At 38.4% G+C, this 16,840-nt stretch overlaps 1 protein-coding gene across 9 annotated transcripts in view; it reads right to left on the bottom strand.

Annotated features, from left to right (window-relative positions):
- Window positions 1–1,329: 1,329 nt before the first annotated feature.
- PAX6 (paired box 6) overlaps window positions 1,330–16,840 on the bottom strand; it is a 53,390-nt gene continuing 37,879 nt past the window's right edge. For 7 of the 9 annotated variants that reach the window (XM_040328315.1, XM_040328321.1, XM_040328318.1 and 4 more), the window contains 6 exons: window positions 13,521–13,679; window positions 11,959–12,041; window positions 9,898–10,048; window positions 7,994–8,109; window positions 2,483–2,633; window positions 1,330–2,156 (listed from right to left, as the gene is read on the bottom strand). In XM_040328315.1, the coding sequence (XP_040184249.1) occupies window positions 2,071–2,156; window positions 2,483–2,633; window positions 7,994–8,109; window positions 9,898–10,048; window positions 11,959–12,041; window positions 13,521–13,679 (746 nt within the window). In that variant the 3' untranslated portion in view covers window positions 1,330–2,070. The remainder of the gene's footprint in view (window positions 2,157–2,482; window positions 2,634–7,993; window positions 8,110–9,897; window positions 10,049–11,958; window positions 12,042–13,520; window positions 13,680–16,840) is intronic. The other 2 variants (XM_040328320.1, XM_040328319.1) reach the window with 1 other exon arrangement.

The raw sequence follows: 16,840 nt of genomic DNA, 5'->3' as shown, positions 1-16,840 counted from the left end.
ACACAAACGGAAACTGTTTAGGTTTGACCTTATAGTATATGGTTTTGGTAATCTAAAGGAAAATCATATAATGTATGGTCAGCCTTAAGCCTCATACACACGATCAGATTTTCTGCGAACAAAGCGTAGGACTTGTGTCCGAAGAATGTTTGCCAGGAACTTGTATTGCATACAAACAGCAAAGAATTGTCGGCCAACAAACACAAAACTATGTGTTTTTTCAGCTCTTTACCGCCACCCTTTGGGCGACTTCTGCCAATGTTGTGTTAAGATTAGCATTGCTTCTGAGCATGCGTGTTTTTACTTTGGAGTTTTGTACACACAATCGGATAATCCGACAACACACATTTGTTGGTGGACAATTTTAAAGCATGCTATCCAACATTTGTTGGCGGAAAATCCGACAACAATTGTCCGATGGAGCATACAACCGGTCGGATTTTCCGATAACCGCCTGTCATCACACAATTCCCGCCGAAAAATCAGATGGTGTGTACGAGGTTTTAGTCTTGTTACAGAATATAATTTATTGGAAACTGGAGTTTTGTCATAAGGTGCTGTATTTACATTTCTAGTTTGTTGATAAAAATGTATTACCGGCTTTACAGTTCAGCCCTGTAAAGCTTTAGCAGAAAAATCCCATCTTTGAATACAGTTTTATTTGTTGTGTTATTATAGATTTAGTTTGTTTTAAGTTTAGCATTATAATTCATTTTGTTCATTTACCTTAATTTTTTTAATTAATTGGAGATTAACTTTTTTTTCTTGTAGATGGTTATTCTATTACAGTATGTAGTTCGATATTAGACCATTATTTATATAATGTTAAATATGCATTTTAAATTGTCAATACCCAGAGCAAGCTGCTCTTTAAGTGATAGGCAATGAAAAAAAAATGTAGCCTGTAGTTGACATCTGCACAGCACAGTCTTTTCAGTTGCCCTAATTTATTTAAAAATAAATTACAATTGAAACAAAAAAAACGGACTTAACGTCCAAGACTGTTAACAAAAATTTGCAACACCACGCTAAAGGTTTAAATGAAATAGTATAACAAAGGAAATACAAAGGCTTTGGTATGGTTTTGTACAATCAACAATGGTTAATTCTGATATGTATTTGTGAACAACTTGAAAAACACTTAAATTGAAAACTCTTGCAAGCACTTTTAATCGGTATAAGGAATGGTCTATATGCACAAGGATGTTTGGACTGTGAACATTTTGTACACTCTATCTAGGAACAATGAGATGACCTGCTTTCCAAGAGAAATAAAAGAACTCATGATGCATGAAAATGTGTATAAAACATCTATACAGTATCCTCATCAAATATAAATGAAATTAACTTTATTATAGAAATCATTCTGGGAGATTTCTAGGGAAGACAAAAACATACATTTCGACATAAAACAAATTGGATTATATCGAAGATATCATCTACCTTTCATCTACCAAACGTCTCTCTTCTTTTCTTTATTCCATTTTTTTTTTTTTTTTTTTTTACTTTTGGAACTTTAAACATCAACCTTTGGGGATTACCAAACAGGAAACTGGGGGAAGGTGAGGATTTATGTTTTTTTTTTTCCGGCAACTGGCCCAAGGGAAGTTGATACAAAAAATGAGGAAAATTGGTCCAAGGATGGACAAAATCAAGGGACGATATATATATCTTGATAAAAACCTCTTTAAATTCGTGGCTTGATCATGGCTTCCAATAAAAAATAAAATAAAATAAAAAATAATGATCAACAGAGAGCAGATCCGGGCTACCCGCCTGCGTTGTTCTGTTCAATATCACATAACAGAGTCAGTTTACAAAGAGTACATCAAATGGATAAAAGTTTGGATATCAAAATGAAGGTTTGATCCAACTGATATAGATACCGCTTTCAGTGTGCAAATGTCTGTTGTGCAGTCTTTTCCAATATTATCGGTACACAGCTGCTGTCCAGAGAAGTCTTTTTGATTTTTTGTTTTTATATTTTCCAAGTCAGTCCTGGATTTTTATAAAATACTGCTGAACATCCAACTGTTCTCCATAAAGTCATTGGTTAAATTAACACGGTTTTTACTGTAATCTTGGCCAGTACTGAGACATGTCAGGTTCATTCCCGGGTACTTGTACTGGGACTGACACTCCAGGGGAAATGAGACCTAGAAAAATGAATGGAAAAATAAGAGTATATTAATATATCATGCAGAGTTTATCTAGTTTATCACAATACACAACACATGCAACTTTGTGGTGTTAGGGTATTTGTAGGAACTGTTCTAATTAGGATGCAAGACTTTATTAAGCATGCATTGTTTTGTGGCTTTTTTTTTTTTGCTCCGTTTTATCATATTAGATAAATCTGATCTAAAACAAACTGCACATGTGCAGAAACTGAGTTGTGTGTTATTGTGTAGCTATCCCGTTCGGCAGTGGCTGTGTTTTGGGGGAGTGGCAGAGAGAGGGTGGAAAATAATGGAATGCCTACCTGTAGAGGTTGTACCAGAGGTGCCCATTGGCTGGCTGTTCATGTGTGTCTGCATGTGGGGAGGTGTGTATGTATCATAGCTCCGCCCATTTACAGATGGACTTGTGGGCAACATGCATGAGTAGGAGGAAGCCTGGCTGGGTACAGGGGGCTGGAAGAAGAAAGAAAAGCAAAATTACTGCTCAGTGCTATTTGTGATGTTTAAATACAATCACTGCACCTCCTGTATCCATCATCTGCCCAGTGGAAAAAAAGAAAACTAACAGTGTGCGTGTGTGTGTTTCTGTGACACTGACCTACATATGCTATTGTTGATGTTGATGAGCAATGTGTAACCTCATGACACCGTCTGCTGCTTGGCTTCATCTCCCATGGTGCAAAAGCATTATGGGAGCTCAGAAAGATGTAGAGTAATGCAGGGGTCTCTAATATTTCTAATAGAAACTATAAGGATGCCGTGAATATTAACATTCTAATTGGAAAAGACTTTGGGAAAAGAAAGAGTGGTTTCCTACACCCAGCTGCAATGTTATCCAGCATGATGCTAGGGTTGTTTCTTGACACAAGTGCAGTTTGTTTTCTGTTCAGAAAGGTTTGCCTTATAGCCCTATATCTGTCTCTCTCCAAAATTTGAGAAATGAGAAGGGTTCAGTTAATTGTGCCAGGAAGCCATTACATTAGTTTTCAAAGGACAACTTGCACCTGTGTCAACAGACAACTTATGCCGATACAAGGGAAATTTTGGTGTATATAGTCTATAGATACATCTTACATCATTAAAATAAAAACTGCATGTAATTTTGAACATGGTAATCTTAGTAAAACACCTGCAGTTTACAATTAAATAATTAATGAGGAATGCTTTATCAGTAAATCTGTTACCTGACTTATTAAAGTAAATAAACAGGATTCTTATGCAAAACCCCACTCTTTAATTTGTAAAACTGCACTTTCAGATGGCCCCTGGAAGCCCTGAACCTTGGTGCACCATGTAATGCAAACTGAAGTTTAGGGATACTTGATCCGCAGTCCAATGAGGACTGGTTGAGAAGCACCCATATTGCACTGGGGGGGAGGGGAGTGGAGTGGGGGGATATGAGCCAATCCTGTTATTGCATGCTGTGGTTCAGCACCCTTTTGGAGATGTGACTTCACAAACAAAAGTTGTGTGCTTCAATTTGAAGGTGGCTAATTGTGCCTAACTATATTGTTCATGGACTACTGTTTTAATGAAAAGTTTACTTTAAGTAGGCACTTGTTAGGGCTCATGCACACTGAGTGTTTGCTCAACTTCCCTAAATGCCTTTTCTTCTGGCAGGAAAAAAGCTGCTTAAAGTGAATGTCTTGTTTTTTTTCCTATAAAAATAACAAACATGTTATACTTATCTACCCTGTGTAGTGCATTTGCACAGAGCAGCCTCTACTCGGGTCCTCCCTCCTGTTGAGTGCCCCTACAGCAAGAAGCTTGCTATGGGGGCACCCGAGCCGAGTCACAGCTCCCTGTGTCCATTCAGACACAGAGCCCCAGCCCTGCCCCGCCCCCTCTCTCTCCTGATTGGCTAGCTGACTTTGACAGCAAATGGCGCCACTGCTGTGTCTCTGGCCAATCAGGAGGGAGAGTCTCGGATGGTTGATACACTTGTGGACATCGCTGGACAGAGACAGGGCTCAGGTAAGTATTAGGGGGACTGAGAGAGGCAGCTGTACACAGAAGGATTTTTATCTTAATGAATAACGCTGCACAGGAGATCAGTTTTGACACCAGACATTGGATGGCTTCACAGTTTGGTTGAGAGCTAACATAAGCACACTAGTAAGTGTGACAGGTATCATGCAAGCATTGCCTTAAATACTAGCAGTCATGCACCTGCCTTGAATACTAGCAGTCATTCACCTGTTTTGGGAAACCGTTAGCTCGGTGGGTTTAGTTCCACTTTAAATTAACAGGTTTATTTGTACCCTAAGTGCAGGAACCCACATCAACCAATCAGAAGACACTCTGCTGAAGTTACACGAGCGCAACCCTTATGATTCATGAAAAAATGTCCAGTGTCCTCCACGACTCCCATGACAAATTTCTTAAGGTGTGGGCCCCGTGGTGGTCCTACGCATTCCCTACTTTACATCCAACTAGTCTATGACTCTAAATTTAATTTGACCCCATCTCCAGCCTGGGGGACCCTCCTTTCTCTTTCCCACGTCCTCTCCATCCCTCTTTCTGACTCGTCCCGTTTCTGGGCATCTTGCTCGCTGCTCTGTTCTACACCTACACCCCCCCCCCCCCCACTGTTGCGCATGTCTTGTGTTTTTTTATTATTTTTTCTCCCCCATTCTGTGGACAACTCTGCTCCCCCTTGTCTACCTTAGTCTCTGCGTCGGTGTCAGTTTATAATCTATACCCTCATAATTTTTTATTATGTACTTTTACGTCAACTTCTATCCTATGTTATCTGGTTTCACCCTTGGATTATTGCAGTTTAAAAATGATACTTAAGAATATAAACTCTTTATTGAATAATATATGTACGACAACTGGGGATAAATGAAGGATCTAGGGGCTAATTCATGAAACTAAATTTGTATCTCTGTGCCAATATTTATTTGTAATAACAAAGATATATCATTCTCCCTTTGTCTTTTGACTACCAGAGCCCACTCACACTAGCAGTCATACATTATGTTCTGCAAAGGGGTGGTATGATGCGTTGTTACAATACAACACACTATCAGTTTATTTTTTATATCTTTATTGAAATGCCACAAAATGAAATTTTATTGACATTTTATGAACTGAAGTATGTTGAGATGAGGTGTAATGCATCCTAACGTGCTCGGCTTCCTATAAAAGGAACATGTCCTTTTTTCAGTACACACCAGTGCAATACATTGGTATAAACTGAAACAATAGTACATACGGCAATGGCCTTATCTATACATGGGGACTGCATTTGGCAGGGCTACTTAATGCAGCTCGACGTATATGATGTCAATAGGCTTACATTTCTATGGTCCATGGTTTGAAAATGAACTGAGGATCCTGATTGGTTGGTTTTTAGCACATTGTTCATTATCAAGCCTTTGTGTTACCCCTACTGAGATTTAGCTGACATTTCTGGACAAGTCAAAATATATAAAATTGTCTTATTGGTTACCATTTTTTTTCTCAGTATTTAGCTAATATTATAGCATATAATAAAGAGATATAGCTAATATTATAGCATATAATAAAGAGATATAATAAGCCAGCAGGCGAGCAGTGCAAGTCCACAACTGAAGTATCAGTTTTGGGGGGATTTGGCTGTTGGGGGAGGTGGTGGACAGAGCAGAATAAATATGAGAGGCGCACAGTTATTTTCATGAACTGTTATTTCGTCATAATAGCACAGAGCGGAAGAAATGATAAATACCGGTCTGGCGATGACTCATTCAGGAAATTTTTAGTGCCATTTATTTTTGGCACCACACTGACAGCCATGTTTCTTATGTGTGAGCATCACAATTAGGCTTATTTAAGACTATATGGATTGATTTTCTAAAGGCAAATAAGTTGTTCCCTTTGCAAATGATGTTACACCTTGCATGGAAATTTTCCCCAGAATTTAGTGAATGATCCAATGATGTTCAAGTAAAAGCCTTTATTTTTTCTTTCACTTTATTGGCTATTCTTTGCAACATCAAATTTCACCAAATTCACCAAAGTTACCCTTACAATGTGCAAGGTCCCATGGTAAGTGAACAGCCTATTTGCCTTTAGTAAATCAACCACATGGGGCGAAATTTACCAAAACTGGTGCACACAGAATCTAGTGCAGCTGTGCCAATTAGCTTCTAGACTTTGTCGAATCTTAATCAAACAAGCTGAAGTTAGAAGCTGATTGGTTACTATGCAAAGCTGCACCAGGTTCTGTCTGCACAAGTTTTAGTAAATCCCCCTATGGTGTCTTAGGCTGGCCATAGATGGATCAATTTTGTTCAGTCGGTCAGTGGGCTAATCGAAAAAAAAAAAACAGATTCCCCCATCCACACAAGCGAGATGGATGTAAGAATCATCCCACTGTGCTGTTGTATTCTGATAGCCGGGACTCCTCCGCTTTCCAAATACACCGATCAGCAGCTGCACCCGGGTGGCTACAGTCGCTGAATGAATTTTCCAACATCCTGTTCAACAAAAGTCGATCATTAGATCAATTTCTGTTGAAAGGGGACGGTCATAGACAGGTCAAAATTTGTCCAGTCCCTGCTGAACCAGCCAAATTTTGGTGTATCTATGGACAGCTTTAGTGTGCTGTAGTTCATGGCAACCAATCGGAAAATGTTGAATGAATTTGGCCTGGTTAATATGCAGCCACACTAAACGAAATAGTGTTTGTGCTATCTGTTCAGGGAACATGAATTAACATAACAGCGCCCAATTATTTCTTTCAGACAATTTTCACGGACAAACCTATTATCCAGATTATCAACATATAATGGACCTAGCTCATTAACAAGGCAAGAAACCGGAAGATATCTGGGATAGTTTTTTAGGATAGTTATACTTTGCTACACATAACAGGCTTCCTGGTAAGCAATCCATGGGACATTGTTGGCTTCGGCTGACCATGGGGAGAGGGATCCGCCAGGTAGTTTTGGAACTACATTTCCCATGATGCTCAGTTACACTGCAGAGTGCATGAGCATCATTGGCACCCCAGATGTTTTGGAACTACATTTCCCATGATGCTCAGTTACACTGCAGAGTGCATGAGCATCATGGGGAATGTAGTTCCAAAACATCTGGGGTGCCAAGGTTCGCCACCACCGCCCTATGTCCTTGTCAGGAGCCTTGCGCCTCATGGTTCAGGGAGAGAGCCACCCATTCGGGAAGTGGACAAAGCATGCCCTTAAGTGCCCTTTTTAGTGTGTTCACTTAATGTTTTTTGTCATTCGTTTTCAACACCACCACGGAATGAAAAATAAAATAAAATAAATCCATGGGACATTGCAAGCAGCCTCTACCCAGTATAACATGGCTACTGACTAAGTATAGATTGTCCTTTGTAACACTAATAATATGGGTACAGTGTGAACTACATAAAGTCTTGTTCAAGTATGTAAACTTGTCTATCAGTATTGATATTTTAAATCTAATGGGGGAAATGTGTAACTTTTTTACAGGGTAACTCTCCTATCACACACCCTCTAAATAAATGAATATGTGAAAAAAATGTGTTTTTAAAATTTGTGTTACTTGTGTTGTTACTAACAGTATATTAATCTATCATGTGTGTTCTTCAAGTGGATATGTTTAGCACATAAAAAACAATTACATGAAAACTAAGACAAAATATGTTTGCTTTACCATTAGTCATACATCATCTGCATATATCTATATAATAGACATTTAAAAGAAAAAGACTATCTGATATGACCATGGAATGTTAGTAATAACTACTTTTTCTTTATACTGTACTATTAACACATATGTATATGCATAGATTCATCAACAGGAAAGCACATGTCAATACTCACTTGCATAGGGAGGTTATTTCCCATGGTAAAACTAGGCATTGGTGGCAACGCACTGTATGTGTTTGTAAGTGCTGTGTCTGTTCTTCCCAACATAGAACTCGATGTGAATGAGGACACTGGATAAGAGAAAAAACAAGTCAAATTATTATATGGACCCATCAAATGATCTATTTACTTGTTTAATTACCACCTTCACATTTCTGTCAAGTTATATATATTTTTTAATATATTCAGCATTGTAAATAGTATTTATTAGCTATCTTGTTTCTGTGCACATTAATGAGCTCTTGAAATATCCACCAAATGGGAAAAGTTAAAGTTTAGCTAAATGCCATGTATGTGTTGTTTAATGCCTTTAGGATGAGCACTCAACAGTAGACAATCTTTGTCCAGTTATTGTCCATAATGAGCGTTATACATTTCTCATTGGGCACTTGGATATTTAAAACATGCCTATACTATTTAACCCTACTCCGAACCCCCAACCACAATACAGATAACAAAATTACAGTGGTTAGAGAGGTGTCTTACCCTACCTCTTCCACTGCTTAAAGTGGGACCTTCCTGAGCACTGCCATCTAGACTAATGACATCAATTTATGAAGGTTTTCTACCTGAATGGGAACTGAGTACCTCCCCTATCTGCTCTACTCCCAGCCAACTTAAGGCTTTCTAGGACTTCTTGAGTTTTGGGTTATGCTTCTTCCAGGGACAAAAAGAAGATAGTGTCGGTGGAGGGAGGACCGATAAGGCAAGGGGTTACCACCAGCTATATATATATATATATATATATATATATGTGTATATATTATGGATGCGCCGATACATATCGGCCGAAAATAGCTATTTTGGGTACATGTCGAAATACCTTTAAAATTGCCGATAATGACCCACCTCCGTGGGCGATACCATTTCGTATAGGAGGGGGCGCAGTTCTGATACACAGGCAGCCGCCAGACCAGTACAGAGCGCGGGCAGTGGCACTGTACAAATTGTGTGCCGAGTGCGCTCCTGCATCTAGTACACCGGAGTCACCTCCTAGCTGCCTTTCCTGTTTTTTTACTCCCCCTATGGGGGAGTCTCTTAGCGCAGTCCAGCGGCGTGAGCCGCGTGACGTCACGGCCGGAGGCGAGGGAGGACTCTGAGCGCTGGGCAGGGAGCTGTGTCGGAAATGCCTGTGACACAGACTAGTCACACTCATGAGGAGCCTGCCTAGGAGGAACCTAGCAGTGTGCTGTTGTAAGTAAGCAGAACAGAACCTGTTAGAACTTCGATAGAACAAACAAAATGGCTGGATGGGGGGGGTGGTTAATACTGACTGAGGTGACCAGCACTTTCTTAATGAAAAAATGGCAGATAAAAAAAACGTTTGTGTGTGAGCCATGCTTGCCTTCTCTGGCTAGCAAAAAAAACATCAATTGCAGCCTCACTGTGCCACCAAACGCAGCCACTGTGCCCATCAAACGCAGCCACTGTGCCATCACATGCAGCCACTGTGCCAACACACGTCGCCACTGTGCCCATCAAACGCAGCCACAGTGTCCATCAAACGCAGCCACAGTGTCCATCAAAAAAAATTGAAATAGGGGGGAAAAAAAAGAAAAGTCAGTTTCGGTTTCGGACTGTTTTTTTTTTTTTTTTTTTTCGGTTTCGTTTCGGTTCTGAAATTTCTATTTCGGTGCACCCCTAATATATATATATATATATATATATATATATATATATATATATATATATATATATATATAGTGCTTTTTGTACATTAAAATATAGATGGTCTGTGCACATAGCTTGAAACATAACATCTAATGAATACTAGTTACAAAACCCGTTATTTTACTTTTCTGTCTTACAGTTTTATCTGTACCGAAAAGTTAGTATTATACCCCATTCTTCATGCTTACCTGGGGTGGTGGGTTGTGGAATTGGTTGATAGACACTAGTGCTGAAACTACTGCTGATAGGGATGTGACTGGGTGTGTTGCTGGCTTGCCTCCTCTGATTCCGCAACTTTTCTTCTCTTCTCCATTTTGCTCGCCGATTTGAAAACCATACCTAAAAAGTAGAGAAGGTCAAAAAGGTTAACCAACTTTCAACACAGCTAGTGCAAACTGCATCATAACACTGCTTTATATCTGTGGTCTGTATTTTAGAATTGGTCATCAATAAGTTGCATTATGCCAAAAGCAACCTGTTGATCTAACCTATTTTTCGATATATATCACACATTTCACGGGAATCATATGTTTGAGATCCAACGGCAATGGTACTCTAGTACACTAAGGACCTAAATTGTCTATAATTTAACAGTCCTTATATGATTCAAACTCACTATAAAATGACAAGTCCAAACTAGATTTTGATGGCCAATGGCCAATTATGATGAACACAAAGGGCTTTGTTAAAGTGGTAGAGCTCTTGGGCTCTTACCGTATACCTTAAACTGATAATAGCCTAAGGCCAAATCCCCCCTCCCCCCAAAGAACGAAAAAATACAAAATCTACTAAACATAAATCAGTATTTGATTTAAATTGTATCGGTCGCCAATAACAAACATGTAATATATTACAGCTTACCAGTACCAAGATGTGGTGGCTGCATTTGTTTTCATTATTCAGACTTTGTTTTCTTTTATTTTTACCTGGTGATCCTGCCAGTAACACACTTTATGTCCTAAGGTGATAGTGCTCACTCACTGTACTGTGTCTATGGAAGAGCGGCATTGTCACCCTGGGAGAGGAAGTGTGTTGGGACCTTTAAGACTATGGAACACCTTCCCCCTAACCTCATCTCCATAACATAGTAGGGAGATATTCTGTACTCCATATCAGTCTTATAAAACTGCTGAGATTTCAGGGCAGAACAGACATTAGGAAGCTCACTGGAGTTCTAGAGGGATCAACAGGTATTTTTTTTTTAACACTTCTCCAAAAGGATGCAACAAAACACTTATTTGGCATATTTAAAGTGGAACTTCACTCTCCCAATCAATATTGGTTATTTTTTTTATTTTTTTAAATATGGAACACCATGCTAATCTTTTTTTATATCATTCCAATTTTCGTATATGTCCTGCCGAAGCAAGGACATTGGTTATTTTTTTTATTTTTTTAAATATGGAACACCATGCTAATCTTTTTTATATCATTCCAATTTTTGTATATGTCCTGCCGAAGCAAGGACATTGGTTATTTTTTTTAATCCTCATGCTGCTAGCATTAGTAAATAGATAGGAAAGTATATCATATTTACTTGTTTTAAACTTTTTTTTTTCTGTAGTTCCTTCCTGGCTTCTTGCCTAGGCAAATTATGTTATACATCCCAGGAGTCTGCAGCAGAGGAGTGGGGGATTTCTCAGCTAATCACACCCTCCTGCATGCATGCCCTAAACAAAGGTCAGATGGATTCCAGGAAGTAAATGCTACATGAGTCATTTGCCCTTACACAAGATGGCCACGGCCAGAAATGCTAGGGGGTTGTTTTTCAAAGTGATTTCCCAACAAAATAAAGCATGGATGGATGAGGGTGTTTGCTTTGACTATTAAGAATAAATTAAATAGCGTTTTTGGCTTGTGGTGCTCAGATACAGTGAAGAACAGCATTAAAACACCAAAATCGAGCAATAAGAGAAATCCGTTGTTAGAGTTTACATACTTAAGCATTTGGAATATTATTTCCTCATGCAAATGCTTAATAATCCACCCTGTCCATGCAATGCCCTAATCTCCATGTGGAGAACTTCTCATGAGTTCCACCCAGATTCCATGTTACAGAATGGAGATAAATTTGTCAGTGGAGTGGAAGGACTTTCATCCTCTGCAAACACATGAGGAAGTCTATAAATAAAGCTGTGCTTTTCTAGGGTCTTCCTCTCCCATCGAGATGACTGTTGTGCTTGAAAATAAGTGGTGCATGCGTTAAACCGGGGGTCAAACATTTGATTTAATTACATAGTAACCGTTACCTGTATTCTAGCTTCTGGCAAGTCTATTTTGGCAGCTAATCTTTCTCTGGCAAACACATCAGGATAATGGGTTCGCTCGAATTCTGCAAGCACACAAATGAACAGGTTGGTTAAGAAGACTATACAGTTTTCATTATAAAAGATGTTAAACATATCCAATTAGAGGCTCAGCTGTTGTGACCTCTGTTCATATCTTTTTCTAAACTGAAAGTGTTCTGATGAGTGGGTAGGAAAGACGAACTCTGCTTGTGTGGCCTTGCAGAAGGAACAGTTGGCCTAACCGCCTATTTAAAGCAGATGTAAATCCTAAGTGAAAGACATTTTGTTTCAAAATACTTGTTTTCACTTTTTTCATAATTTATTGCATCACGTTGGTGGATTTACTAAAACTGGAGCACTCAGAATGTGGTGCAGCTGTGCATGGTACCCAATCAGCGTCTAAGTTTAGCTTGTTCAAATACACTTTGACAATAAAACCTGGAAGCTGATTGGTTTCGACGTAGTGCTGCACCATATTTTGCGCCCTCCAGTTTTAAGACCCCCCTTCATTGCTCGCCTGCAGCTACTTCCTATCTACATGTGCTCCAGCCATGGCTGCATATCATTTCCTGTTGGTGACAAAAGCAGATCATGCCTGCGCAATGTGGCCACTTGGAGTCTCTATCAGAAGCCCACGTACCAAGGTGAGGACACAGGAGCACAATTTTATAACAGTGAAAGACATTCTGTTTCAAAATACTTGTTTTCACATGTTTTCATTTTTTATTGCATCACATGGGGGGGGGGGGGATTTACTAAAACTGGTGCATTTAGAATCTGGTGCACCTGTTCATGGTATCCAATCTGTTCCAAATTTCAGTTTTTTAATTACGTTTTCATAACAAAATATAGAAGCTGATTGATTCCTCTGCAAAGCTGCACCATATTTTGCACGCTCCAGTTTTAGGACCTCCCCAATTGCTTCTGATCTTCTGCAGCTACTTCATATCCACATGTTCTCCAGCCATGGCTGCATATCATTTGTCAGGGAACATTTCCTGCTGGTGACAAAAGCAGACCATGCCTGCTTAACATGTTGGAATGGCCACTCGGAGTCTCCATCAGAAGCCCATGGGGTTGATTTACTAAAACTGGAGAGTGCAAAATCTGGTGCAGCTGTGCATGGTAGCCAATTAGCTTCTAACTTCAGCTTGTTCAATTAGGCTTTGACAAAAAAACTGAAAGCTGAGCTGCACCAGATTTTGCACTCTCAAGTTTTAGTAAATCAACCCCCCATGTATCATGGTTACAACAAAGGAGCACAATTGGGAAACAGGGACATGTCACTGTCATTCTATAACAGGAAGTGTCTGAACAAGGATCTTCATGGCAAGATCATCTGGTATTATTTTAATAAAAACTGTATATTTAAAGAGAACCTGACTTTTGTAATTACATTAACATGTTAATTCTTATATGAGATTTTAGTGATTGGGTTTACATCTACTTTAAGAAAATGTATTGATCACTTTCAATGCTCTTACGTGATTGGTCGCTACCCATAGATTGGCAGTAAGCAATACCTTTTTCTAGTGCTTCTATTTGTTCTTGAGTGAATGATGTTCTGTTTCTTTGCAGTTTTCTTTTTAACTGGAGCCTCATTTGTGCCTCATCTGAATCTTCTCCATTAGAACTGATGGAGTTTGTGTTTTCTCCCCCACCTTCTTGCTGCGGACAGCCATCTACATAAACAAAAATTTTGGTATTAGACCAACTTTATCATTGGCAAAATATGAAATGCACAACACAGATATGGGTCATAAAAATAAAGCAAAGTTTCTTTATCGAGCTCTGTTTTTTATATTGATAGATATAATTTTGTTCCTGGGAATATATAAATGAAACCTTAATGACCAATTAAATCCATCAACAGTAAACTTTTAATTCAATTTTCAAATATCCAAAATCTTTATTCAAAGTTGAAGCTAGTAGACCCTAAACAAGTTGCATTTTTTTAAACATCTACTTTACCAATTACAACAAAAGTGTTAACATTTCTCTTGAGATTATCTGTTGTCAGCAATTGCAATCAATTAAATGTTGATAGGTTTGCAGAAAATGTGATTAAGGACTCAAGCCAAGCTTGTAATCTCCTAAAAGAAATATTTATCTAGATTTTCGATTTGAATTCCCTACAGTCAATTTCATGTTTAAAGGTTCTGAATTTAGAAGTGAGCGCATTGTTCTACAATTTTATTCAACCATTGTAAGAGTGTGCAATTCCCTGACACCTATTACAGCGAACAGTTGTAATTATATCATCAGCAAGAACAGCCTGTAATTGCAGAAAATGGAATTTTATATTTAGATAAAGGGACTGTCCATTCTTTGTAATATGGCGTGCAAGGGAAAAGTATGATTTCTTAAAAAAATAATAATAATAAATTAGCATATCATTTTGGAAGATAATGTAGTGACTTTAGTAACACATACGTAACTTCAGCATCTTTATAATGAGCGTATGGCGTTATTGTACCTCTTAAATTAGTTTATTGTCACACCTGTACTTATTTGAATTAATAAGTTTGAGGGTATCAAATGCAGAATATTTTGCCATGGCAAAAGATACAGCATTGGCTAGATCTACAAAATGCCATATAGTCACAGTGGTCCCATCATGCTTGATTTTATTAAGGTTCATTATGGTTAGATTATCTATTTTTTTCATTTTTTTAATTATTTTTTTTAATTATTAATCTACAAGCTCTAGTTCGCCATTTTATTTGCTTGGGAACTTTTTTTCATTTTACTGTTTTTTAAAAAAAATATATATTTATCATGCAGGCATACCCCGCTTTTAAGTACACATTGGGGTTGTTTTAATAAAGCTACAATTATGACTTGAAAAACATTATACTGAGGATTAGTATAACATAATAGCGGCATTAATAATACAAGCCCCTCCCTTTTTTTCTGCGCATAAATTTAACATTGTTGTGCCAAGTTGCCCTTTTGCTTCCGAAAATGTTGTATTTTCTCAACTTTTAAAAGCTTTTTTAAAGTGTGAAAGCCTATAGATCGCTGAATTCTAAATAGCAGCAGCAGGGTGCAATAAGAAAATTGGCCCACTTAGAAGTTTCATAACCTGATTTAGTTTGTAAATTCTTTCTAAAAAGGCCATGAGTCTTCCAAAAAGATTTCAAAACAAAATATTTTCTTTTTTCTTTTACTGGTTGCACATATCATTTCTGTTGCCTCTGTTTCCTGGGTTGCGGAAATTTTTGCAGGAAAACTTTCCCGGGCAGGGCAACACAATTATCCTAAGAAATTACATACTTATAATTCTGCCCATAGATTACATGTTTAAGTTTCATGCATAGATTAATGACAAGCAAATATAAATATTTGAGTGTGATGGAAATCTGTATCACAGACCTCCGAAATTTCCACAATACTGGGAAATCTTGGCAACTCAAGTATATCACACGTTTGAAAAAAGTATCAGTTGCCTCAGTCTAAAGGCTGAAGTCATCAACATCACCAGGCAACTTTTGCAGAGTGAACAGTGTTCAAGTCACTTTTTTTTTACCCTAGTAGAAGATCTAGCAGAGTATGTGTAGATTTTAATGCAAAAGATGCTTCTAAATCTTTATAAAAGACATGCCAGGATCTGGAATCACGATGCCAAGGATTGCTGACTTTTCGCTCAGAGCAACCCAAAAACTGCTGAGCTCTTTATTTGAAAGAGCCTGCACCTTCTGTAATTAAATATTGTGGGAATTAAGATCAGAGCAATATCCGAGCACAATGGTGGTGCCTTAAAAGGGTTAATAGAATTGTGACAGAATCTGGTGGCGTCTTTTCAAACACGTTGAAATGTTTTAAAACCCCAACATTCTCTTCCATTTAAATCATCAGATTCAACTACAGTTCGGACCATATGGACGTTTGTAGACCTATTGAGATGACCACCAACACTTGAATAGGAGGGGGGCTGCCTTTCAGCAGTGCACAATGGCGGTAGAGTAAGAGAAACTATTAAACACTCGGGCCAGGGGGATTGGCAAACTTCCGTGGGTAGAATTTTCAGGACACAATCAGGATGCAGAACAAAGGGATTCTCTTGAATTTCGCAGTCATCCACATTGTATCACAAGGGGTCCAGTCAACAGACTGTTCAGGCAAGTATGTTAACCTTTACGCTCAAGCATCATTAATCACTGTCCTTGGGGCTGTGCTACTCAAAGCTATATAGGACTTTTTTTTCTTTCTTAAACTTCTATAGGACCAAAAGAGAAAAAAAATACCTAAATGAGTCAATGGGATAAGTCCATACACTGCAGCTATTTACTCAGCGGCAGAAAAGAAAAAAAAAGTACTTAGTGGAGCTTAGCTAAGCTCCAGCTCACATGTTAACACACAAGTGTCCTTCTATTTACTCATCAAATCTGCTCTGTGGCTTCTGAAGTGTTCTGATACTAATTTATTGAGTGTGTTTGCTGCTGTTTGTGTATCGTATGCATTTTTCCAGCACATTGGAGAATCTCTGTGATCTGTCAGACTTTCCCTTTTCTCCATAGGAAATACAACGTTCCCTTTGGAGTGCAGGCACCACGACAAAGAGTCAACAGAAAGTAACAGTTGTCGTGTATCTTGAGCTCCGTGAGATATCTGTGCCTGTATACTAATACTAAGAACCACCATTGTCTTATAACCTTATCCAACCAATATGTCTATCATGTTTTTTTAATTGGTTATATATGCCACTTGTCTTATAGAAATGAAAAAGACATTGGAAGTCATAGTGGGACTATAAGTCCCAGCATATCCTTACGATTAGCCACCAGATCAGGCTAGGGGTGTTGGTAGGGCATGTTGTGACTTGTAGACCTGTGACACCTAA

This window comes from Rana temporaria, chromosome 11 (genome assembly GCF_905171775.1).
Source record: "Rana temporaria chromosome 11, aRanTem1.1, whole genome shotgun sequence".
Lineage (NCBI taxonomy): Eukaryota > Metazoa > Chordata > Amphibia > Anura > Ranidae > Rana > Rana temporaria.
The sequence above is the reverse complement of the archived record's forward strand: the minus strand, read 5'-3'. Positions and strand labels throughout refer to the sequence as shown.